The sequence below is a fragment of the Pongo abelii genome, chromosome 19 (genome assembly GCF_028885655.2).
Source record: "Pongo abelii isolate AG06213 chromosome 19, NHGRI_mPonAbe1-v2.0_pri, whole genome shotgun sequence".
NCBI classification, from domain to species: domain Eukaryota; kingdom Metazoa; phylum Chordata; class Mammalia; order Primates; family Hominidae; genus Pongo; species Pongo abelii.
The window spans coordinates 75230687-75256123 of NC_072004.2; the positions used below are offsets into that span (position 1 = coordinate 75230687).

The following is a 25437-nucleotide window of genomic DNA, read 5'->3' on the forward strand; positions in this document are numbered from 1 at the left end:
GGAGGTCAGCTGGGAGCTGGCTGTTAGCTTGCTGCCCCCTAGAGCCCCTGCCAGCTCCCTATGAAGCTCAAAGCTCAGACCAGCCAAGCTGCCTCCTGGCGTGGGGACGCCACACCGCGAGCGAGCACTCTCAGCCCGACCTCCTGTGATTGAGGGCAGGAGCCCCAAGTGTTTGACTCCATCGGCACAGAGTCGTTGTGAATTTAATGGGTCACCTGGGAGCACATTTTGCACCATGGAGCCACAAATATTGGCCGAGTGAATGACCGGCTGTAGAACATTCTTGTCAAGAGTGACCTCTTCCACTTGAGCTGCCCCAGGCCCAGGCAAAATTCTGCCTCGTGCAACAGACCCTATTGGGTGAAGTTTGCCCTCCTGGCCCTCATTACTAGCTGCCTTGCCCTGTGCCTGCTGCCTCTGCACTTGCAGGGGTGATGGTGATGATCAAAAAGATAATATATGTGAAGGGGCCAGGAAATGGGGGATGTTATTCAATTTGAATCCAACCAACACTCAGCGAGGCCTCCTGAGGTCAAGGCACCATGCCAGGGCGCTGGGGGCTACGATGATGTGAATCTGTGACTGCCTCTCTGGAAATCATGGTACACAGTGGGGGAAAACCTCATTAAGACTAATTGGAAAGGAGGGAACCCCAAGCACATGAAATGTCTGTCCTTTTCACTTCCCTCTGGAAGTGAACAGACATTGTTCACTTCCGGAGGAAAGCAGCTTGGTGTGATGCAGAGAAGCAGACCTCAGATCCAGAATGCTTGAGTCTAACTCTGGGCAAGTTTTGTGACTCTTTCGGAGCCTATCATTATCTCCCTTATGAGGTGGTGCAGCTCAGTGAAGGGCCTGGCAGCCAGTGGGTGCTCGATGCTCCTGGCTGTTCTTTCCTCTACTCCAAAAAGGGCTCAGAGGCTGGGCATGGTGGCTCACGCCTGTAGTCCTCGCACTTTGGGCGGCGAAGGTGGGTGGATCACTTTAGGTCAGGAGTTCGAGACCAGCCTGGCCAACATGGTGAAACCCTGTCTCTACTAAAAATACAAAAATTAGCCAGGTGTGGTGGCCTACATCTGTAGTCCCAGCACTTTGGGAGGCTGAGGCAGGAGAATCGCTTGAACCCAGGAAGCAGAGCTTACAGTGTGCCAAGATCGCACCATTGCACTACAGCCTGGGAGTTGCAGTGAGACTGTCTCAAAACAAAACAAAACAAAAACAAAAAGGGCTCAGAACTGAGGGGCTGACCCGGTAGAGGCTTCTCCCCGAGAACAGCAAGGACTCACTTGAAATTAGCAGCATTTATTTACATGCTACTCACAATGCTCTAAATACCTTTAACATGTTTGTTTTCAGAAGCAGGTTAAACACAGACTCCTGTACTTTTGTTTACACTATTAATTCATTCAGCCAACCATGTCTTCATGGGGAGAACGGAGGGAAACTTATGTGGCACTGTCGCCCAATCCAAGGAAGTGGAGATGGAAGTCACGAGCCAGGTGGACGGGTGTCGGCAGAGCAGACTGCACTGGACTTAGGCCTGCGGGGCTTAGCTTGGAGCCTCACCTAAGACCTCGGGGCCACTAAGAAGGCAGAACTCCTAGCAACCCACCCCCAGGGCTGTAGAAGGGTGGAACAGACCTCCAGGTGCAATTACTCCCAAGCCCACAGAGAAGAGGAGGCCCTTTAGGGCGTATTGGGCTGTGGAGTGAAGAGCCAGACTCAGACCTCAGGCTCTAGGAGGAGGCAGAGTGAGAACTGTTTTCTGTATACACTCAGAAGTTTCCTGAGGTCTTAAGAGTAGGAAGGTGAGAAAGGGAAGGTGTTGCCATCCTATCTAGGTGTACAGAGAGACACACACACCAAGGATGGAGATGGTTTATTGTTATACCAAAAATATATGTATATATCTATATACATATGCAGAAATAAAGGATCAGAAGGCTATAAACCCAAGTATCATTAGCATTTATATCCAGGTGCAGCATTAAGGCTGAATTCCCCTTTTTTTACACTTTATTTTACACTGAACGTGTATCCTATGTACAATAGAGTGAAGCAATAAAGCTGTCTTCATTTGGAAATCAAGGCACCATTATCATCCACATCTTCACCAGGACTGTGGTTGGGGACTGAGGGGAGTAGGGATGAAGATGTCCCTCTCAGAAACCAGGAAGAGCCAAGCTGCGACTCCCTGCTCCCCAACCCATCCTCATTCCTCCTCCACTGCCTGTGGCCATCACCGTGGGGCCTGTGCTAGAGACAGGTGGGGAAAAGAGCCCAAGAGCCATCTGCCTGCATAGAGGGCATCATAAATGAGAGGGGAGTCCGGGCGCGGTGGCTCACGCCTGTAATCCCAGCACTTCGGGAGGCCGAGGCGGGTGGATCACGAGGTCAGGAGATCGAGGCCAGCCTGGCTAACACAGTGAAACCCCGTCTCTACTAAAAATACAAAAAAATTAGCCAGGCGTGGTGGTGGGCGCCTGTAGTCCCAGCTACTCGGGAGGCTGAGGCAGGAGAATGGCGTGAACCCAGGAGGCGGAGCTTGCAGTGAGCCGAGATCGCCACCACTGCACTCCAGCCTGGGCGACAGAGCGAGACTCCATCTCAAAAAAAAAAAAAGAAGGGGGAACATGGCAGCACCTTTAAAACAACAACACGGGCCAGGTGCGGTGGCTCACGCCTGTAATCTCAGCACTTTGGGAAGCTGAGGCAGGCGGATCATCTGAGGCCAGGAGTTCAAGACCAGCCTGGCCAACATGGAAAAACCCCCTCTCTATTAAAAAGATGAAAATTAGGTGGGTGTGGTGGTGGACGCCTGTAATCCCAGCTACTTGGAAAGCTGAGGCAGGAGAATTACTTGAACCCAGGAGGCGGAGGTTGCAGTGAGCCAAGATCGTACCACTGCACTCCAGCCTGGGTGACAGAGTAAGACTCCATCTCAACAACAACAACAACAACAAACAAACAAACAAAAAAACAAACCACGAAAAACAAAAAACAGCAGTACATTAACACTCACAAATGAATATGTACATGCCAAGAAGCTGAGTGTAACAGGAGATTAACAGAGGGTGAGTAGCAGGATGGATGTCTGGGGAGGGATATTAATACAGCAAAGGTGTGTTGGCACTAATTGCTCCCAGGTAAGGAAGGCAGGTCCAGCTCCTGGTGCAGGTGGCTACAGGTCCAAGAGGGGTATCCAGCATAGAGGGGCTGATAGGTTAGGACACCTTGGTGGTCAGGACATTCTGGTGGTCAGGACACCTTGGTGACACCGTTCCCCACTGAGAGCGCTCTCCCCACCCTGATGTCCTTTCCAGTCCTCCAGTTGCTAGGGCACAGGGGACTCAAGGGCAGCTCTGCAGGCCAGTTGGTTGGGTGGCGGGGAGTGCAGCAAGGAAGGAGAGTGAGGCTCTGTCCCCGTCCTCCAGCCCACCTCCCACCTGTCTCATCAGCAGTGTCCCTGAGATGCTTGGCAATACCCTAGGCCCTCCTTTCTTCTGGGTCTCAGCTCCCCCTGTCCCCGCCTGCTGCTTGTCTTCATCAGCCTCCATGGCCCAGGCTATCCCTTTCCCTAGTGCCAGTCACCTGGGAGTACAAGGGGCCCAGCTGGCCTCTTCAAAGTGCTGCTGGGGAGGCGGGCAATGCGGCTGCGGCCACGGGAGACTGAGGAACTGAGGGAAGAAAGGAAGGAAGGTGGAAGGTTACGGCCCTGTCTCTGGACTATGGGTGTGCACTGAGTGGGGCATGTAAGTACTTGACACTAAGCCTTGAGAGCAAAGGATGCTGGGCACCAGCAGGAGCTTCCAGAGCTGGATCTAAGGGCGGGAGAGGCAGTGTGTAGGGTTGGGGACACGAGAGGAAAGTAGCAGTGAGGATGGAGAGTCCCTTTGCTGGATTAACGGTGTGCAACATCTCCTTCATAGATAAATGGATGCTGAGAGCCTTCCTCATGGATCAGCTCTGGGGTGATCCTGGGATAGCAAGGGCCAAGGAAACCTCAATTGGAGAACTAGATGCGGGCCCTGCTCACAGGACCTCAGCTGCTTGCTCCGGGGGTGCAGAGACAGAGACACTGGGGGCCCAGAGCCGGCCCAGGTGTCTACTGCCCTAGTGAGAGCGAGCTCCTTCTCCCAGACAGCTGACACCTCCCAAACCTCACCTCACAACGCGCTTCTTGCAGGCAGAGGTCCCAGGGAGAGAAGATGTTGGCTTGGGGCCCTTCATGGTGAACAGGGGCATGGGTGCCCTGGGGAGGGAGGAAGGGGAAGGAGGCTGATCAGCAGGGAACCAGAAGCAGGGCCAGCCACTTCCTCCCTCCAGCCCCCAGCTCGGGCATGGGGGAGGGTGGTTGGACAAGATGACCTCTGAGGTTTCTTCTACAAAGAGGTGGATTCCTCTTCCTGCCTTACTCTTCCTGGCTGACAGCTGAGTGACAGGCCTGCTCTGGGAGGACATCCAGATGTCAGTTTCTGGTGCACCCGGGGAACTGGAGTTCAAACAATTTCACCCTTCCACCTGCCCGGCTCTGCACTTGTTACCGAGAGCTGCTTCTCGGGCTGTGGAAGGGGCAGGGGCGTGGGTAGGCAGAGCCTGCCAGCCTCTGCCCGACAGGTGCAGGTCGTCTGCCACTGGTTCTTGGCCTTGGACTGTCCTGAGCAGGCTGCTGTTCCCCTCCCCTGCCATGTGTGTGGAAATGGGGAGTGACAGCTTCATCTTCTCACTGGAAAATACTGAACTGAGTTTTCTAAGGACCCCCTTTCCTGTTCCAGATGCTGGGCCGGCGGCCAAAATCTGGAGTAGAAGTGGCAGAAAGAGGTATTTCCCAGTGGAACATAGAATGCAACCCAGGCCAAAGAGCCCGAGTAAAGAGAGGAACAGTAGTGTTGGGCTCCCCTACTACATTCTTGTTCCCTGCTGACTCTTTCCAAGTTGGGGTCCCATTAGCTACTCATGAGCATGCTACAAACCAGCAGAGTGGGTGGCTTTGCAGCATGGACAGACCAGGCAGGGGCCCCAGGAGAAGTGATGCCTCCCTGGCAAATGTATATCCTGCTCTCTTGGGCCTGGGGAGCAAAGCGGATCACAACCAAAGGGGAACAGATAGGAACCGTCCCAGCTCTAAGAGTCAGGCTGTCCTCCATACTTCTCAGCAGCACCAAGAAGTCCCTTGCTGACCACTGACTTCCAGACAGGAGGGGTGGAGCGAGACTGGGAGACCTACCTGGGGATGAAGGGCTGGTCTAGCCTGCTCAGCTCCTGGGGGATTTTGTCCCAGCCAATGCATTCATGGAAACTGGGCTTTGAGGGAGGCTCCTCGGAGAGATCAAAGGTGGCATTGAGGTCTCCAGTGGGCAGGGCCAGCGGGGTGGAGCAGTTCTGCATGGCAGAAGGGCCCAGGGGCACCCGGCTTTTGATGACTGTGGCTGGGCAAAAGCGAGGGGAATGGCAGGGGGAGGAGGCCCTTTCTCCTTTGGGGGTGCTGGGCCCCTGTGAAGGTTGGGTGTCAGGCAGAGACCCTCTCCTCAGGCAGGGCAGGAAGGACTGGCGCTGGCGCTTGGTGCCCTGCTTTGGGGCCACGGGACTGTCTGGCTCCAAGGCCCTTGGTCTCCTCCTCTTCTTCTCCATGGGCCATCGGGACCCCTGGGCTGGGGTGCAGTTAGGTCCAGGCGGGATTCCCAGTGTGTGCAGGGGGCCACTCAGTCGCCTTGCCATGGTCCGGGTCACAGGGCCAGTGTATCCTGGAGGCTCTGGGCGGAGAGGAGACTGCACGGGGACTGCACAGAAGGAAGGAGAATTTGTAGAACTTGGGGAGCCAGACACTGGAGACATGAAGGAGCCCATAACCCCTCAGGTCTCCTGGGGCCTCTCTGTGTGCAGAAGTCTGAGATCCCAGGGGCCCAGCCTCCTACAGCAGCAAAACCCAGCAACTGAGGCCCCTGGACACCCTTTGGCCCCAGTGGGGCCTTGAAGACAGCACCTTGAAGACAGGCAGGGGAGAGCAGGATGAGACTCACTTGACTCTGAACACAGCTCCTGAGCCAGAGGTGCCCCCCTGGCCAGGCCAGAAGTCCTCGAGGCCTCTGCCCCAGGCTCAATTTTTTCCTCTTGCACCAGCTGCTGTAGGGTCTCAAACTCTGTAATCATGTCGGGCGTCAGAAGGTTGGCTGCTTGGAGCAGGGAGTACTGCCGCTGGGCCAGGCACAGCACCTTTAGGGCCAACCTGGAACAGAAGAAAGGGGATTCCCAGCCCTGCTCAGACTCAGCCTGACCAGGAGCCTCTATGCCATGCACCTGTCCTCATCACTCCAGCTGTGGTTGAGGAGCCTGAACTGGTCCCCTGGCTCCCTCCTGCCTCGCCCCAGACAGGCTAGCCAGACTCACCACCCTCTCAGCCACGGCTCCTGCTCTGCTATTGCTGAAGGCCAAGGCCGGCCAGGATGGCCACAAGTAATGGTGGGAGGTGTCACCCACTAAACACGCCCCATGACAAAGACAGTGATCTGAGAAGTAGGGAAAGGGCACTAGGTGGCCCTGGACTCAGAAGGTCTGAGTCTTCTCTTGGCTCTGCCACTTACTAGCGCTGCAATCATGAGTTCATCTACCCTAAGGGCAGTGCAAGGGGGCAGTTAAGAGCCCAGCTCAGGTCAGACTGCCAGTTTCCCGCTCACATCCTGGCTCCAATACCTCCCAGCTGTGTGATCGTGGATGCACTGGTTAACCTCAGTCTCCACAACCTTAGAATGGGGATAACAAAGGCACCCACCTCATAGGGTTATTGGAAAGGCTGAATGAGTTACTTTACAGACGAAATGTTTAAGGAATACCTGACATATAATAAGCACTGTAGGTCCAGCTAACTATTGTTTCCTGTAAAATGGAAATAATATCATCTTGCTGGTTAGGATAAGAGGAGATTATGTAAGATAGGGTATGTTCATCATGGTTCTAAGAAGGCCCTCAAAAACGCATTCCGTCTATGCTTTCTATTTAATGATTGGGATCCTGAAAAAGTATGTGTGAATCAAGGCATATTTCACAGGCACTGGGGGGCTATTTAAAGGAAATTATGAGGGTAATGAGATTATTGATGTTGTAAATTTAGATTCTAATAAAGCATATTTTTTTCTGTAAGGCACACCTATGATAAAAGAATAAACACAATTATCTCAGTGGGAATTATCCATGGAAAATGATTTATCCTCAGGTAGTTCTACCGGCCTGGACATCTCTGAAGCCCCCTCCACTGCCCTCAGTCAGGGTGTGCTCAGGGAACACAAACTCATTTTATAAAGCAGCCTCAAGGCCTTTTTGAAAAAAGGCAGGATATAAATTAAAATGGACACAGAGGAAACTCATTCTATATCTGCACGAGCCACACATTACAAGGAAGATTAGACAATTGTGAAGCGTGTGCGTTTGGGGGAAATATCCAGGCTCTGGCCCCATCCCTCTTGCTATGTGAGCCTGGACAAAGGCTTCAGTGCCCCATCTGACAAATGGGGAGCTGGTCTAAATCAGGAGTTTTCAAATTAGGTTTCAAAAACCCATCAGACAGAGTAACTCTGTTTTGACTGTTCTATGCATTAGACTTCAGCTAAGATTTCATTTGAAGAAAAGTATTTTGTAGCTAAAAACAATAAAAAAAAATCTGAAAAACCACTGAACTGGAAAATCTAAGATCTACTCAGTGCCCTAGTGGTCCAAGATTCTAAATTCTAAAATCAAAGGGAAATTACTTTCAACGATCTGGCTGTTAGGACATTTCCAAACATGGAGATTTGTCACATTTTATTAGTACTTCATCCCCAAGAAGTAGGGAGACTGGGGGCTATGATCCCCACTCAAGGCCAAGGTTGAAGCAATTTGTTGGAGACCACAAAGCCAGGGCAGAAATAAGGACCCTGGTGTCCTCTCTCCTCATAACAGGGGACGACCCCTAGCAGAGGGGCCCTGGGTCATCGGTAGGAGCTCATGGTTGTTCCCTGGGAGATCAGGGGGACGTCCCACCAGCGCATCCTTGCCTCTCCAGGGCCCCGGGCAGGACCTGATAGCAGGAGACAGATAATGAGCTGCCGATTATTCAGACTGCAGCATTTTTGCTGAGTCGGGAACAGACACTCCCTAACAAGAAATAAAATTAAACAGGCCCTTCTGTCCAGAAGCTTTAAATACACTGCCTAGCATGAAGCGTGCTGGAGAGGGAAGAGCGGAATGGCAGTAACAGAGCTAAGTGGCAGGGGATTTAGGAACTAGGGGCCAAGGAGAAAAATATTAGCAGCATCTTTCTATGAAGCATAGAAAGAATGGTCCAAAATCCATTTTTCTTTGGCTTTGATTAGTGGTTTGTATTTACTTCTGAGAAAAAATAGCCGCAATCAATCTGTTGATGAAGATACACGAAAAACACTGGCTCAGGAAGGCTGTCCCTTCCCCAGCCTGACATTCAGCTTCCCTTGGCTGTCCCCTCCTTGCTGTGGAAGGGCAGCCTGGCCTCAGACTGGAAAGCAAAGCCCAAGCCCCAGCCGCCGTGCCCTGACTCAGGGCCTGCTGGCTGCCTGGATGGACTCTGGCATTTTGCTTCCCTCTCCTGCTGGGCAGCCAGCTATGTAGAGGAATACGTAGAGGTGATAAGTTAATCGAGTAGGTGATGACAATAACAAGGAGGTGAAACCAGGTAAAGGACAGTGCTGATGAAGAGACAGAGCTTTTGTGATGTGCTTAACACCAATTCCCACCCCTAGGGAGGCTGAGCCCGTTGCTTCCCACCTTGATTCCAGAATACAGCAAGAAGATACCTACTGCTTCGAATGGTCCCCATCCAGTTCCCGTGCTGAGAGGTGGCCCATGACTGGCTTGGACTGCAGGGTCAGGCCAGGGGACTCTGGCAGTGCATGTGTGGGGTTCTGCTCTGGCATCTGGGTTGGAACCTAAAGAGGAAGAAGGCACAGGTAGAGGGGCCAGGATGGCCTCCCCATCTTTATAAACAGCTTCTAAAATCCTTCCCTCCTACAAGAGTGGAAATGAGAGCTCCTAGAATGACCAGGTGCTGGTCACTTCCAAACACACAAGGATCTGATAGACTATTTCTTCTTCCTGCACAGAATCTGAAATCCTCCTAATGACTAAGGTGCAAGACATCCACGTAGAGACGGGACTGAAGGGACTCTGAGTCACGGAGAGGCATTTTTTCCAATATTCCACCAGCTCCAAGCCCTCCTGATACCCAGGCCTCACACCCCCAAGTCCTACCTCCTCAGCTGGGCCTTCATCCTGGTCCTCTGGGGACTGCTCCTGGTCTGAAGAGTTCCCTTCCATGGCCCTCTCCACCTGGGCCTCCGTCCCCAGACTCTCCTCTTGAAGGGCTCTAGGCCCTGCAGGGAGCTCTGGGGTGCAGGGCTGGCTGGGAGGGTGGGGTGGCAAGGGGGAGCTGGGAAGGCTAAGCGGGAAAGGAGAGTTTGAGAGGCAGGATGTGAGCCAGGTAGGAGAGCAGGGAGCGGGTGGGATCTCTGTGGCACCCAGGTCGTATAGAGTCCATAAGGGACAGACGCTTAGGTGACAAATGGGCAGTAGCTGAGGGTAGGAGGAGTCAGGGATTTTCTGGTTTGAGAGACAATGACACACACCCCTAAGTTCACCTTCTCTCGAATAGTAGGCACTGCTCTTACGGGCTGGGGTGCTATTTACTCATTGGACACAGCACTCTAGGTGACAATCAGTTGCTGGACGGGCACTGGGTGCAAACCCTTAACCCTAGGGATTGGAGCAGAAGCAAGGAGTCCTAGTCCTCCAGAAACTGGAGAAGAGGGCCTGGCTCCCCATCCCGGCTGAGTTGCAGGGCAGTGGAACTCACTGTTGTGGTGGTGGTCCCGACTTGGGAGATCCTGGGAGGTCTTGTGGTGGGGGCTGGCCTCCCCCCTCATATATTTGGAGCTTCTTCCTCAGAGCGGCTACCTGGAACAGAAGCAGCCCAGCCCCTGAGAGCCCCAGCTAAGCACAGAAGGGGAGGGGCAGACAGAGCCCCCGCCACACCCTCAAGCTCCTGCCTCTGGCTGTCGGCCCTCCAGCCTGCCCCCAAGGCGGGCTCCTCACCTCAGCCTGGAGCTGTTGGCAGATGGTAGCATACTGGCTGATGTGACAGTCCAGGCTGGTCACATTGCTCTTCAACTGAGATGGGGAACAGGAGAGAGATTTATTTGTTCATTCGCGATGGCCAGGCACTGCACTAGGTCTCACCCATGTCCCCATAACCCACCCTTGCAAGTGGGGAGACACAGCAGAGAAGGTCAGTATCATGCCTGAGACCACAGCGAGGGGCAGAAGATCCCTGACTCCATGATTAAGACCTTCTTGCCAGGGTTAGGGTGTTCTTGCAGTGGTCCCAGGAGAGCCAGGGCTCCCTGGGGGGAGGGAGGAAGACTCCCTGGGGGTCAAGCAGATGTGGCAGAAAGCATAGATTGGTGTTTATGTTTTGCAGAAAATATGCTCCTGCTGCTAAAAACAAGTCTGAACTAGATCACTGGCCAATGACAGGCCACCCTCCTGCCATCTCCCTTGGTTTTGGAGACCATCTTGCCCCTCTCAGCTGGTGGCTTCCCACCCAGGGATGGGGACTGTGTGGCTTCTATCACAAAGACTCTCTGAAGACAGAGGAACTTCTTTTTTTTTTTTTTTTGAGACAGAGTCTAGCTCTGTCGCCCAGGCGGGAGCGCAGTGGCATTATCTCAGCTCACTGCAACCTTCACCTCCTGGGTTCAAGTGATTCTTCTGCCTCAGCCTCCGGAGTAGCTGGGATTACAGGCGCCCACCACCATGCCCAGCAAATATTTGTATTTTTAGTAGAGATGGGGTTTCAGCTGGTCTCGAACTCCTGACCTCTGGTGATCTGCCTACCTTGGTCTCCCAAAGTGCTGGGATTACAGGCATGAGCCACCATGCCCAGGCCAGAGGAACTTCTTTCCTCTGCCTTGGGGATGCTTGGTCCAGGGATCTGTGGGAGCTGCCTGGGTGCCGCCCCTTCCTTCTCCCCGGCTGGAGCTGCCCCACACCCAAGCCGGCCCTGGCTGGCACGCACCGAGAGCCTGATCTCCTTGGCCCGGTCGGCATATTTGAGGGTGTTGTACGTGTCCTCGTAGGTCAGGCTGGAGGGGCTGATGGCAGCGATCATCACTGTGCGGCAGTTGCCCCCGAGGGAGTCTTTGAGCAGGCGGGTCAGTTTGCTGTCCCGGTAGGGCACATGGGTCTTGCGGCCCTGGGGGGCAGTGAGCAGGTGTGGGGTGAGGCGACTGATGGCACTGACCCAGGATGGGGCCCTGTGGCCTTTGGCCCTGGGTTCAGGTGCTCAGTTGAGCACCTGGGGAGAATGCTGGCCTGTGCTGCTTTACCTTTGCATCGGCCAAGGCATTGAGGACGTTGATGAGCGCCAGCAGAGAGCGGTTGATGTTGGCCCCCTCCCGCAGCCGCTCCCCCTTCGCATGGGTGCTGGATGCCCGCTCTGAGCCAGCCAGGTCAATCAGGCTCATCTTGGCCACCTGGACAGCCTGGGTCAGTCCTGGAACCCGGTCCTGCTGCTTCACGAAGATCTGAAGGCAGATGGCAGGCGTGAGGGGGAGATGGGCATCGTGAGCCCTGGTTTCAGGCTCTGACCCATGACCTCACCTGGAAGATGGCATGGGAGCGGGAGGAAGTCGCGTTGGCATCAGTGGGGTGCTGCGTGCGGTTACGATTCCCCCTGGTCAGCATCTCCAGCAGCTGCTCGGCTGAGGCTGGCTACAGAGGAGAGGCCCAGGAACGGGGCTGTGGGTTCCCCGATCAGGACTTTTCCGCTAACAGGAAGGGCTGCTCTTCTGAACCTACATCACCCCCTTGCTACCACCACCACTGCTACCACCATCACAGGACCCAGGGCATCCCCAAACGGTTTTGTGAGGGAACCCCGAAGACCCATGGGGCCGACCATCCTACCCGAGCCCAATCCCACACCTGGTGGAAAGAAAGTCCTTGCACCACCACCCCCTTGTCGGGGTCCTCGCGGATGGCAAGGGGCCCCTTGGGCTCCAGGAGGTCATGGATCTGCTCATTATACACCTGAGAAAGGAAGAAAGGAAGAGGCCTGAGGGAGAGCGGCCCATCAGGAAACCTCTCCCTAGCGGCTGGACAGGGGAGCTGAGGCCGGGATATATCTGAGACACCCACAGAAGTGGCGCTTTCCAGGACTGTGTTACATGACCACAGCAGGGTGAATGGGCAGGTGTCTCTAGTGCAGCATCTCACTGAGCAGTATCTATCTCCTTGAGGGGCGCCAGCTCTCCATTTCCTGCCACCCTGTCCCACACCAGCTCACTCCACTCCATGGGCTCACTTCCTCCCAGGTGGTTGTGAGAACGAGGCCCAGGGCAGGGGCAGCCGACCTCCTGGTAGCTGATGAGCACCTCGAAGCACTTCTCCTGCTGGCGGGCCTCCAGGCGCCTGTACAGTTCCACGGTGGTTAGGTACATGATGCCGGGGTCCCCCTCCCTTCCCAGCATGGTGTGTGTCTTCCCAGCTCCGGTGGCCCCGTAGGCAAACACTGCAGAGGACAGAGTAAGGAGGAGGACCCCAGTGCCTTGCCACCCAGCTTGGCCCTTCCCTCCTCCCTCAAGCCCCTTTCCTTTGCCTCCCGTGTTCCCTGGTCCACTGCTCCCACTAATCGCACCCTCCATGTTCCCGCTGCAGGGCTGGAGTTCTCTGTGTGTTTGTTCTGCTCCCCAATAGGCCAGTGGATTTGGGATGACTGGATCTCCACTATGGGTGCGGGCTATGCCTTCCTTTTGTAGGCGAGGCAGCTTTTGGTGTTGAAGGCCCACAGTTATCTCCCTCTTACCACTTACCCTGGTTTATCCCCACACACTGTGGGTGTGATCTGTGAGTGGTGTCTTCTCCCCTCTAGACTGTGAGCACCAAGTGGCCAGGAACTGTCCTGTCTGATGTGCTGTTGCAGCCCTGGGCCCAGTAGAGTGCCTCCCCCATAGACTGAATGAATGAATGAGGGTCCCACAGAGCATGATGGGACATTGTACAAAACTCCTTAGTAAATCGTGCCCTGCTTGGGGGAGGCGGGCACATGCCAGAAGACACATGAAACCCTTCCCTTAGGAGGAGGCAGGGAGGTCAGGCCACTGCCAGGCAGGGCTGAGGTTCTCACCTGAGCAGTTGTAGCCCTGGAGGAAGCTGTCTAGGACACTGTGCGTGGTGTGCTGGAACACGTCCTGTTGTGTGGACGCCTCACCAAAGACCCGGTCAAAGACAAACGTCAGGTCTTTGCCCTTCTTCTTGGGGCCATCATGGGTGCCACCCCATTTCAGGCCAGGGAACCCTCCATCGGGCTCCTCAGGGTTAAACACCAGCACCCGCTCGTCCACCACCTGAACCACTGGCCGCCGCTGACTGTCCAGCTCCCGAGGGGTGGGGGGCCGCACCCGTACCACCACTTGCAGCGTGCTGTCCTCCACTGCCATCACTGTGGTGACACCTGGGCGAGACATGGTGGAGCTGAGGACCAATCCCACCCCAGGCCTGACCAGGTGCCCCCTCAGCACTCCAAGGTCCCCTCCACCCACTCCCAATGACTGGTCTCTGTTTTATGCCTCAAGAGAGTAAAAATATTTGTGCCGAAACCAATTATATCTCTTTCTCACTTGAAATACCATCTTTGTCATACTCAAATGACTATATATATATATACGTATATATATATACACATATATATACACATATATATACACATATATATACATATATATACACATATATACATATATACACATATATATACATATATATACACATATATATACACATATATATATACACACACACACATATATATATATATATATATTTTTTTTTTGAGACGGAGTCTTGCTCTGTTGCCCAGGCTAGAGTGCAATGGCATGATCTCGGCTCATTGCAACCTCCCCCTCCCAGGTTCAAGCGATTCCCCTGCCTCAGCCTCCTGAGTAGCTGGGATTACAGGCGCGTGCCACCATGCCCGGCTAATTTTTTTTGTATTTTTAGTAGTGATGGGGTTTCACCATGTTGGTCAGGCTGGTCTCAAACTCCTGACCTCATGATTCGCCCGCCTCGGCCTCCCAAAGTGTTGGGATTACAGGCATGAGCCACCGCGCCAGGCCTCAAATGACTATATTGTTGGAGGCCTCTTACTGGGCTTTCTAGTATGTTCCACGCATCCATTTGTCTATTTTTTTTTTTTCTTACCTTTCATAACCCTCATGTATCTCTGTCTATTCTTGGGCCAGTGCCACACTGTTTCCACGATATTACTTTACAGTATGCTTTCCAGCTAGTAAGGCAAGAACCTCTTCATTACTCTTTCTTTTCTATAGCTTTCTTGGCTATTTTCAGGCATTTATTATGCTACTTGATTTTAAGAAAATTTTATCAATTCTACCTCCAACCTGGAGCCCTCTCCTCCCTCAAAAACCCTATTGGGGCTACAGTTTGAATTGTATTACATTTACATATTTATTATACTGAGCCTTTTATTTTATTTTTTTACTTTACATAAGCCTTTAGCAGCCAAGTGTATTAAACTCTTTCAGGCAAGATGGTGGCTACTGCCTTTCTTTTTGTTCAGATATTTTTTATGTCCTTCAATAAGATTTTATAGTTTTCTATCTCTTCAGTTAGTTCTGTAATTGTCCTTTTAATATATTTCTCAGGTATTTTATGTACTTAATTGCTCCTGTGGCTAGAACACTTTTCCCCATTTACATTTCCAGCTGATAATTACTAGTATGGAGGAACACAACTAATTTTATATATTCACACGATATCTACCACCCCCAAACTCTCTTATTAATTTCATTTATTTTTATTAGAACTTATTGGGTTTTCTAAGTATACAATTATGTATCAGAAGAGGAAAAAATTTTTACCTTTTCTTCTCCATATTCATGCCCAATATTTCATTTCTTGTCTACTACAGTCTCTAGAATTTCTAAAACAATGTTGAATAATAATGATGATAATGTGCATTCTTGTTTTGTTTCTGATTCTAAAGGAAATGGCTTTAGTGCTTCCCTATTTAGACACTAGTTTCATACAAGTAGTCTTTATCACATTAGCAATTTCTTCTATTCTTGTTTTACTTGGGGTTATTATTAGGAAAGTCTAGACTTTTATCAATGCTCTTTCAGCATCTCCATACACACACACACCCACACCCACACACACACACACACATATATATATATTTTTTTGAGATGGAGTTTCACTCTTGTTGCCCAGGCTGGAGTGCAATGGTGCGATCTCAGCTCACTGCAACCTCTGCCTCCCAGGTTCAAGCAATTCTCCTGCCTCAGCCTCCCCAGTAGCTGGGATTACAGGCGCAAACCACCATGCCCAGCTAATTTTTGTAGTTTTAGTAGAGACAGGGTTTCGCCATGTTGGCCAGGCTGGTCTTGAACTCCTGACCTCAGGTGATCTGCCCACCTTGGCCTCCCAAAGTGCTAGGATTACAGGTGTGAGCCGCCGCACCCGGCCCTCCCAATATATTTATGTGCTTTTTTCTCCCTTATTTTGTTGCTATGGTAATTTATTAGATATTATTCCTGGTATCAAACCAACCATGCATTCCTGGAAAAAATCCTACCCTGGCCATAGTGAACGGTCAGACATGTCAATCTTTTCTTTTATAGCTTTTATGTCATACTTAAGAAGACATTTCTTCTCCAAGGTGATAAACCCTCTTCTTATATTTCTGTCTAATACTTTTTCTTTCTTACATTTAGGTTGTCATGGAGATGGAATTTTTTGTGTATGTGAACTGTGTAAGGAGGTTTCTAAATATCTTTTCTTTCTAATTGGTAAGCAATTATCCTCAAGGTCATTTATTTAATAGTACATTCTTCCTCCACCAATTTGAAATGCCAAATTTAACATAACTAAAGTCTCACAGAAACATGAATTTGTGGCTGGGTGTGGTGGCTCACACCTGTAATCCCAGCACTTTGGGAGACCAAGGTGGGCGGATCACCTGAGGTTGGCAGTTCGAGACCAGCTTGACCAACATGAAGAAACCCCATCTCTACTGAAAATACAAAATTAGCCGAGTGTGGTGGCACATGCCTGTAGTCCCAGCTACTTGGGAGGCTGAGGCAGGAGAATTGCTTGAACCTGGGAGATAGAGGTTGCGGTGAGCTGAGATTGTACCACTGCACTCCAGCCTGGGCAACAAGAGTGGAACTCCATCTCAAAAAAAAAAAAAAAAAAAAAAAGGAACATGAATTTGTGCCAGGTGTGGTGGCTCGTGCCTGTAATCCTAGCACTTTGGGAGGCCGAGGTGGGCAGATCACCTGAGGTCAGGAGTTTGAGACCAGCCTGGCCAACGTGGTGAAACCCCGTCTGTACTAAAAATACAAAAATTAGTCGGGCACCGTGGCAGGCGCCTGTAATCCCAGCTACTCGGGAGGCTGAGGTAGGAGAACCGCTTGAACTTGGGAGGTGGAGGTTGCAGTGAGCTGAGATCACACCATTGTACTCCAGCCTGGGTGACAGAGACTCCATCTCAAAAAAAAAAAAAGAAACATGAATTTGTTTCTGGACTTTCTCTTCTGTTTCGTTATGTCCATTCGTTTTCCATTACTTCACTGTTGTAATTACTGTGGTTTTTATCATGTATCACCTCATTGCTCTTTTTCTTGGCTATTTTTAGGCATCTTGTCTTACATATGATTTTAGAATCAGCTTATGAACTTCTATGAAAAATCCTGCTAAGATTTTAATTTGGATTATTTTGAATTTATAGATTAATATGAGGAAAATTGGCATCTTTACAATATTAAGTGTTCCCGCCTAGGAACTGATATCTTTCCATTTATTCACACCTTTACCGTCTTTAATAAAATTTTATAATTTTCCTCACATGGGTATTATATATTTCTTGATAGGTTTATTACTAGTTATTACATAATATTTGCTATATTATGAATAGGCTCCTTATTCTATTTTTATTTTTTTTTTTGAGACTGAGTCTCGCTATCGCCCAGGCTGGAGTGCAGTGACACGATCTCGGCTCACTGCAACCTCCGCCTCCCAGGTTGTCTTGTCTCAGCCTCCTAAGCAGCTGGGATTACAGGTGCACGTCACCACGCCCAGCTAATTTTTGTATTTTTAGTGGAGGTGGGGTCTCCAATTCCTGACCTCAAGCGATCCACCCACCTTGGCCTCCCAAAGTGCTGGGATTACAAGCGTGAGCTCTGCGCCCACCCACTCCTTTTAAAATTACATTTTCAAACTCCTTTTTTCCAGAAGATAGGAACGCTACTGATTTCTGAATGCAGATCTTGTATCTGGCCACATTGCTGAACTCCCTTATTGGTTCTAGTAGATTGTCATTGATTATCTTAAGTCTTTCAATTAAATGATGATATCGTTTGCAAATAATGACAGTTACTTTCTATTTTTAGCTCTTCTATGTTTAGTTCCCCACCTCCACTGCCCATTAGGAAGGTAGGAATGGGTGTTGAATTTTATCAAATGCTTTTTGGCACTTGCTGAAGTGATCACACATATTTCTCCTTTAATCTATTAATGTAGAGGGTGACTCAACAGATTTCCTAATGTTGACCTGGTAATAATTCCAAACATATATTTACTCATTCACTCATATCTTCTCCAGACCTCTCTCCCTGGTTTTTCATTTCTCTTTCGAAACACCATACCAAGGGTAGGGATGGAATTCTTGGAATGCATCGTACGTACCAAGGGTAGGGATGGAATTTTGGAATGCAGCCTGGAAAAGTTCAGCCCAACTCTAGGGATATATTTACACGGGTGAGGAACAGGGGCTGTTCCTGGGTGTTATGAATAGATGGATGCCTTCCAGGTAAAGACTAGCTTCCACTGGTGGGTCACAAATACCAAGGTCATTCAGCAAAGAAAAGTGACACTCTAGCAAACAGCTAAGGTTTTCCTTGGGGAATGAGACAGAACTGAGCTGATTTGAAACTCTTGTCCCCTCATCCCTAAACTTCTTAACTTCATCCCCATATAAAACAAGAAAAAGATATCAACCAACCATAATCCTTTTACATGTATGTAATACTATTCCTGTCCCAGCAATCAGATTGCCATAGTAAACATATTAGCTAAGTGCTCACTGTGTCAGGAACTGTTCAAAGTGCCTTACGCATATCATCTCCTTTTATTCGCATTGCGATCTCACAAGATGGATACTATTATTATACTCATTTTTCAATGAAGACATTGAGACAGAGAGGTTTAAGCAATTTGCCCAAGGTCTCAATGCTAGTGAGTGATGGAGCCCCATTCCAATCCAGGCAGTCTGACTACACATCGGGCTATACTGCCTTACAGTGACATTATATATTATGCTACAATGATCACATCATTGTAATAGTCCCTTATGTTTGTATAATAATTATAATTCCTTTTATGGAATTAGCATTCTGTATTCTACACTTTCAAATATATGGACTGTACCTAATTTTCTTTTTCTTTTTTTTTTTTTGAGACAGAGTCTCGCTCCGTCACCCAGACTGGAGTGCAGTGGCACGATCTTGGCTCACTGCAACCTCTGCCTCCCGGGTTCAAGCAATTCTTCTGCCTCAGCCACTCCAGTAGCTGGGATTACAGGCACCCACCATTATGGCCAGGTAATTTTTGTATTTTTAGTAGAGATGAGGTCTCACCATGTTGGCCAGGCTGGTCTCGAACTCCTGACCTCAGGTGATCTGCCTGCCTTGGCCTCCCAAAGTGCTGGGATTACAGGCGTGAGCCACTGTACCCGGCTGTACCTAATTTTCAACAGAGAGGGTTCCCGTCTCCTACTCTTGCAGACCTACCCCCAGGAAACTCCACTTTGACACCTGGGGAAGGGAAGGCAGAGGGTGCCTGGGTCCACATTTCCCGGCAGTCCCTGCTCCCCATGGGGAGGGCTTTAGCTGAGGAGGAGCCACAGAGCAGCCTAACATTCTAAGCAGGAAATTAAAAAGGGCACTGGCAAAGGAGTGCTCATAACCTTTACAGTTCTCTCCTCCCACCTCCTGAGGGCCAGTGTGGCTGAGTCTGTTTGCCTAATGAGATGTTTTCCTTCTTGCTGAGATGGTGCTGGGGGCATGGGGCACAAAGTGTGGATGACACTTGGCATAGCCGCCGCTAGGATGCCTGGGTCCTGGTCCCTGTTCAGCATCTGACCAAGGGGGATGTCTTTCCACAAGCCACACCAGGTCAATGTCGCATCAGCTTCCCTCTTTGAGAACCAGAGAAAACAGCTACGGATCTGCTCCCACCCCAGGGGATGGGGAGATTAATGAGAGAACGTGTGTCAAGTTTGCTTTGATCCTTGGTTGGAAAGAGCATTTCAGCCCAAAGTACAAGGGAGATGATTCTTTAATAAGATCTTCAGGATTCTCAGCCAGCCACAGTCACGTCCTGTTTCTAACCCAGGGCAGCTCATTAAAACCCAGAGGCTACTGCTCTGCCAGGCTGGGGCTGGGAAGGCAAGATTCTGTTATTTTGGGGATGGCCTGCTCTGCCCACCCTAGTAGAGACAGGCCCAGTGAGCCCAAGCTCCTCAGAAGTCCCTGGAGAAGAATTTCAGAGGACTTGAGGGAATCTCCCTGCAGACACTGGAAGCTGAAGAAGGTAGTAGGGGTGAGGGGGTAGGGGAAGAAGCCCAGCCCCTGGATGTCCTATTTTTACAGGCGATGCCGTAGCCCCCTTCATCTTTCCTTCACAACCCTAATACACTTGTTTTTTTGTCCTTAAACTCCAAGAGCAGGACCTTCTTCTGACATAGTCTGTGTACCCCAGGTGCCTGGGCACCCGGCCCAGCATGCAGCAGATGCTGAATTTGTCCTATGAATAAATAAAGGCCAGAGAAGAGCAGAGTCTGAATCCAAAAATCTAAAAATAATTATTATTACAGCTAACATTTACTCAGTGCTTACTATGAATTAGACACTATGCTAAGTGCTTTACAAATAGTGTTTAACTTTCACAACAATTGTTATATCCCTACCGTACAAAAGGAACATGAGGCACAGGAACTTGTCTCCCAAATGTGAAGTAGCAAGGCTAGAACGTGACCTTCTTCTGTCACCAGGGGCACTACCCCATCCTTAGGCTGTTCTGCCCTGCAACTGGGCTTGGGTAGCTCCCATCTCCCCCTCACCTTGGTACCCACAAAAGAACAGCACCCCCGGTCCACTGGTTCTTCCTACATGTGGTCATGCAGAGGAAGAAATTGTGTTCTTTTGTTTTTTTTTTTGAAGGCGGAGTCTTGCTCTGTCGACCAGGATGGAGTGCAGTGGCGCAAGCTTGGCTCACTGCAAGCTCCGCCTCCCGGGTTCACGCCATTCTCCTGCCTCAGCCTCCCGAGCAGCTGGGACTACAGGCGCCCGCTACCACACCCGGCTAATTTTTTGTATTTTTTAGTAGAGGCGGGGTTTCGCCGTGTTAGCCAGGATGGTCTCGATCTCCTGACCTTGTGATCCGCCCGCCTCGGCCTCCCAAAGTGCTGGGATTACAGGCGTGAGCCACCGCGCCTGGCCTTTTGTTTTTTTAAATAGACAATCATAAGGCTGTAATTGATGATAGTGTTGTTAGTTTCTTCCTAATCTTCTTTTATTTTTATTTATTTTTCTTATCTTACATTTCTGGTTAGGACCTCCAGCACAATACTGAATAAAAGCAGTAATAGTGAGTATCCTCGTCCCTTTCCTGATTTTATAAAGAATGCTTCTACTATTTCACACTTTGTTGGTTTAAGGAAATTTGTCTCCATTTCTAGTTTACCTATATATATTTAAAAGCTATGAATGGATATTGAACTTTATTGAATTCTATTTTCTTTTTCTTTTCCTTTTTTATTTTTTTAGACCAGGTCTCATGTTGTTGCCCAGGCTGGAATGCAGTGGTGGGATCACTGCTCACAGCAGCCTTGAACTCCTGGGCTCAAGCCATCTTCCCACTTCATCACATCACCTACCTCCCCAGTAGCTGGGACCACAGGTGTGCCACCATCCCTGGCTAATTTTTAAATTTTTTGTAGAAATGGTGTCTCACTATGCTGCCCAGGCAGATCTCCAACTCCTAGCCTCAAGCAATCCTCCCACCTCAGCCTCCCAAAGTGCTGGGATTATAGGAGTGAGCCACCACACCTGCTCCTATTGAATTGTATTTCTGTGCCTAATGAGATATGTTTGCTCTTTAAATCTCTAAATGTGTAAATTGTATTAATAGATTTTCCAATGTTAAACCATTCTTGCATTCTTGGGATAAATTCAACTTGGTCATAATCTAGTTTTTAAATACATAACTGGTTTCTGATTGCTAATATTTTATTAAGATTTTTGCAACTACATTAACGAAACAGATTGACTTGTACTTTTTTTTTTTCTTTTTTGAGATGGAGTTTTGCTCTTGCTGCCCAGCAGCCTGGAGTGCAATGGCACGGTCTCAGCTCACTGCAACCTCCGCCTCCCTGGTCCAAGCGATTCTCCTGCCTCAGTCTCCCAAGTAGCTGGGATTACAGGTGCCTGCCACCTCGCCTGGCTATTTTTTGTATTTTTAGTAGAGATGGGGTTTCACCATGTCGGTCAGGCTGGTCTCACACTGCTGACCTCAGGTCATCTACCTGCCTTGGCCTCCCAAAGTGCTGGTGCTGGGATTACAAGCGTCAGCCACCACGCCTGGCCTGACTTGTAATTTTCGTTGTGTCATTTTTGATATCATAAAATAGACTCAACATATTTTCTCTTTTTTATAGGGAGAGTTTGTATAAAGTAGAATCATCTTTTTCAATTGCCTGTAAGTTTCTGGTGGAATTTGGTATAGGTTTTTCATGCCTGTGAAGATACATTTTAAACTAACTCAATTTCCTCTGTGGAAAATTGAATTCCTCAATGGAATAGTGCTAGATCTAGTCAAAATTTCCATAACTTCTTTAGTCAGTTTTGGCAAGTTGTTTTTTCCCAGAAAATTTTCCAAAGGCAAGGCCAGGCGTGGTGGCTCATGCCTGTAATCCCAGGACTTTGGGAGGCCGAGGCGGGTGGATCACGAGGTCAGGAGATCGAGACCATCCTGGCTAACAAGGTGAAGCCCTGTCTCTACTAAAAATACAAAAATTAGCCGGGCATGATGGCGGGCGCCTGTAGTCCCAGCTACTTGGGAGGCTGAGGCAGGAGAATGGCGTGAACCCAGGAAGGAGGTGGAGCTTGCAGTGAGCCGAGACTGTGCCACTGCACTCCAGCCTGGGCAACAGAGCGAGACTCTGTCTCAAAAAAAAAAAGAAAATTTTTCAAAGGCATTGTCAAAAAGAACGTTCCATTGCCATTTCTCTTTCTTTTAATCTCTGTAACTGAAGTATGTCCCTATTTTTGCTCCTAAGATCTTTTTTGTGTGTTTTATTTATTTCTCCATCAGTATTGCCAGAGGTTTTTTTAATTATTATTCTTTTCTAAGATACAGCATTTGACTAAAATAATCCTCTCTATTATATGATAAAACTCTATTTCATTGATTCTGCTTTTAGCTTATTTATTTATTTATTTATTGAGACAGTGTCACTCTGATGTCTAGGGTAGAGTGCAGTGGTGCGATCACGGGTCACTGCAGCCTTGACCTCCTAAGGCTCAAAAGATCCTCCCACCTCAGCCTCCTGAGTAGCTGGGATCACAGGCACACGCCACCACATCCCCCTAATTTTAAATTTTTTTATAGAGATGGGGTTTCACCATATTGCCCAGGCTGGTCTTGAACTCCTGGGCTCAAGCTGTCCACCCGCCTTGGTTTCCCAAAATGCTGGGATTACAGGTGTGAGCCACCATGCCCAGTCTTATCTTCTTTTCTATTCTACATATGTTCTCTGCTGTTCTGTCTTATTTAAGTTTGATATTTGCCTCATTAACTTTCAGCTTCTTAAACAAAATGTTCTAATATAAGCATTTAAGACTATAAATTGCCCTCTAAGTATCACTTTAACTGCATCCCACAAGTTTTATAAGTAGTATTTTTATAATTGCTCCATGTTAATTATCTTTTAATTACAATTATGAGTTCCTATTTGACTGACTTAAGTGTATTTTTAAAAAATTTCAGGCCGGGCATGGTAGCTCATGCCTGTAATCTCAGCACTTTGGGAGACCGAGGCGGGTGGATCACCTGACGTCAGGAGTTTAAGATCAGCCTGGCCAACATGGTGAAACCCCATCTCTACTAAAAATACAAAAAATTAGCCGGGCGTGGTGGCGGGTGCCTGTAATGCCAGCTACTCCAGAGGCTGAGGCAGGAGAATCACTTGAATCCGGGAGGCGGAGGTTGCAGTGAGCTGAGGTGGTACCATTGCACTCTAGCCTGGGCAACAAGAGTGAAATTCTGTCTCAGAAAAAAAACAAAAAACAAAAAACAAAATCCAAACATGGGCTGGGCACAGTGTCTCATGCCTGTAATCCCAGGACTTTGGGAAGCTGAGGTAGGAGAATAGCTTGAGGTCAGGAGTTCAAGACCAGCCTGGGCAACATAGGGAGAATTTGTCTCTACTTCCAAAAAAAAAAAAAAATTGTAAACGTGGTATTTATAACTTAATTGCTTATGTAAAGAGATTATGTTTTATACAATACTCTGATAATTGTTTTTTTTGTTTTTTTTTTTTTTGAGACGGAGTCTTGTTCTGTCGCCCAGGCTGGACTGTAAGCTCCGCCTCCCGGGTTCACGCCATTCTCCTGCCTCAGCCTCCGGAGGAGCTGGGACAACAGGTGCCCGCCACTACGCCAGGCTAATTTTTTGTATCTTTAGTAGAGATGGGGTTTCACCGTGTTAGCCAGGAGGATGGTCTTGATCTCCTGACCTCGTGACCCGCCCGCCTCGGCCTCCCAAAGTGCTGGGATTACAGGCATGAGCCACCACGCCGGCTGATAATTGTTTAGATTTGTTTTGTCGCCAGGTAGAAAAACAATTTATAAATTTATAAAATATGCTACATGTATACTTTTTTAACTTCTATTTTATTTTTTTGCAACAGTATACATGTATACTTTTTTAAAAAGGTATAAATGGAATTTGGTTAGATAATATAAAGACCAACATCTTAAAATAACTCTCTAGGGGTAGGGAAATTCAACAATAAAATAGGCAGAGAATGACTGGATACCTTTGTACTTGTTGAAGCATGGGATGCAGTGACTGGGGAAGAAATAGAATAGGGAGAAGATTGGAGAAAGCAATATAACATTGAGATGTTCTCCTTTAAACTAGGCTTAACTTCTCTGAGCCTCAGTTTTCCAACCTGTAAATTGTAAATAATATTAGTATCTACCCCATATATTTGTGAAGATTAAATGAGTTCATTCAAACCTGGTAAGTGCTCAATAGATATTAGCATTACTGTTAGAATTATATGACATACGGCATTTTCCCATGACGATGGAGGAACCAGTGTCTTCAGTAAAATTCCTTAAGTTCTGTGGCACAGACCAGGCTTAATCTTTTCCATGTCACTTCAGTTCCCTAAAAGGTCAAAGCTATGGGGAGATGCATCCTAGGAGCAGTAACAAAGGCCTGGTCTTCTGTCATATAAATGTTCTTTCACTTGTTCCTTCATTCAATCAAACATTTGGTCAGGCGCGGTGGTTCACATCTGTAATCCCAGCACTTTGGGAGGCCGAGGCGGCGGATCGCCTGAGGTCAGAAGTTCGAGACCAGCCCGGCCAACCCTGTCTCTACTAAAAATACAAAAATTAGCTGAGTGTGGTGGTGGGCGCCTTTAATCCCAGCTACTCGGAAGGCTGAGGTAGGAGAATCGCTTGAACCCGGGAGGCTGAGGTTGCAGTGAGCCAAGATCGCGCCATTGCACACCAGCCTGGAAGACAGAGAGAGAGAATCCATCTCCAAAAAAAAAAAAAAAAAAAAAAAATTTACTGCGTGCTACAGCCACCGGCACGTGCAGCTCTGCAATCGGTTCAGTAGGTGGGTGGAGAGGGGCTTACCTACTCCACACTGACACGCAGGGAGTCCCAGGCCTTTAGTTCTAGTGTGCAGAAGAGCCCAATTCTTCCTCACTCGCGAGCAGGAGGACCTTTCACGGGGCCGACGTACAGAGGGCCAGGCCCCGGTGGCAGATGTGCAGGCCCAGTCTAGGTCCAGCATAGATGAGCGGAGGGGTCCTGACCACCCGTACGAGTGTGTAAGGAAGCGCTCCGCTTCCCTCCCAGTTTAAAGGGGTCCATGCAGAGCCTGCCGGGGCGGCAGCAAAGCTCGTTCTCCGCGCCGCACCTTGACGTGCAGCACAAAAGAGGCCTGGCACAGGCCCCAGCCCGGAGCAGCTGGGTCTGCGCGTCCGAGACCTGAGAGCAGGCGTTCGCGCGGTCGGCTCCGCCGTGGGCCAGGGCTTACCTTTCGTCGGTTCTCCGC

At 49.3% G+C, this 25437-nt stretch overlaps 1 protein-coding gene across 1 annotated transcript; it reads right to left on the bottom strand.

Moving 5' to 3' along the window:
• Window positions 1–1862: 1862 nt before the first annotated feature.
• KIF18B (kinesin family member 18B) lies at window positions 1863–25071 on the bottom strand. Its single transcript, XM_063718241.1, is given in 17 exon segments — window positions 1863–3609; window positions 3611–3677; window positions 4166–4252; window positions 5228–5780; window positions 6021–6226; window positions 8806–8933; window positions 9256–9442; window positions 9857–9957; window positions 10096–10170; window positions 11078–11254; window positions 11388–11585; window positions 11662–11772; window positions 11986–12090; window positions 12414–12571; window positions 13187–13513; window positions 24434–24912; window positions 25014–25071. Coding segments are annotated over 16 exon segments (2556 nt in total). The 5' UTR covers window positions 24447–24912; window positions 25014–25071; the 3' UTR covers window positions 1863–3546.
• Window positions 25072–25437: the final 366 nt, after the last annotated feature.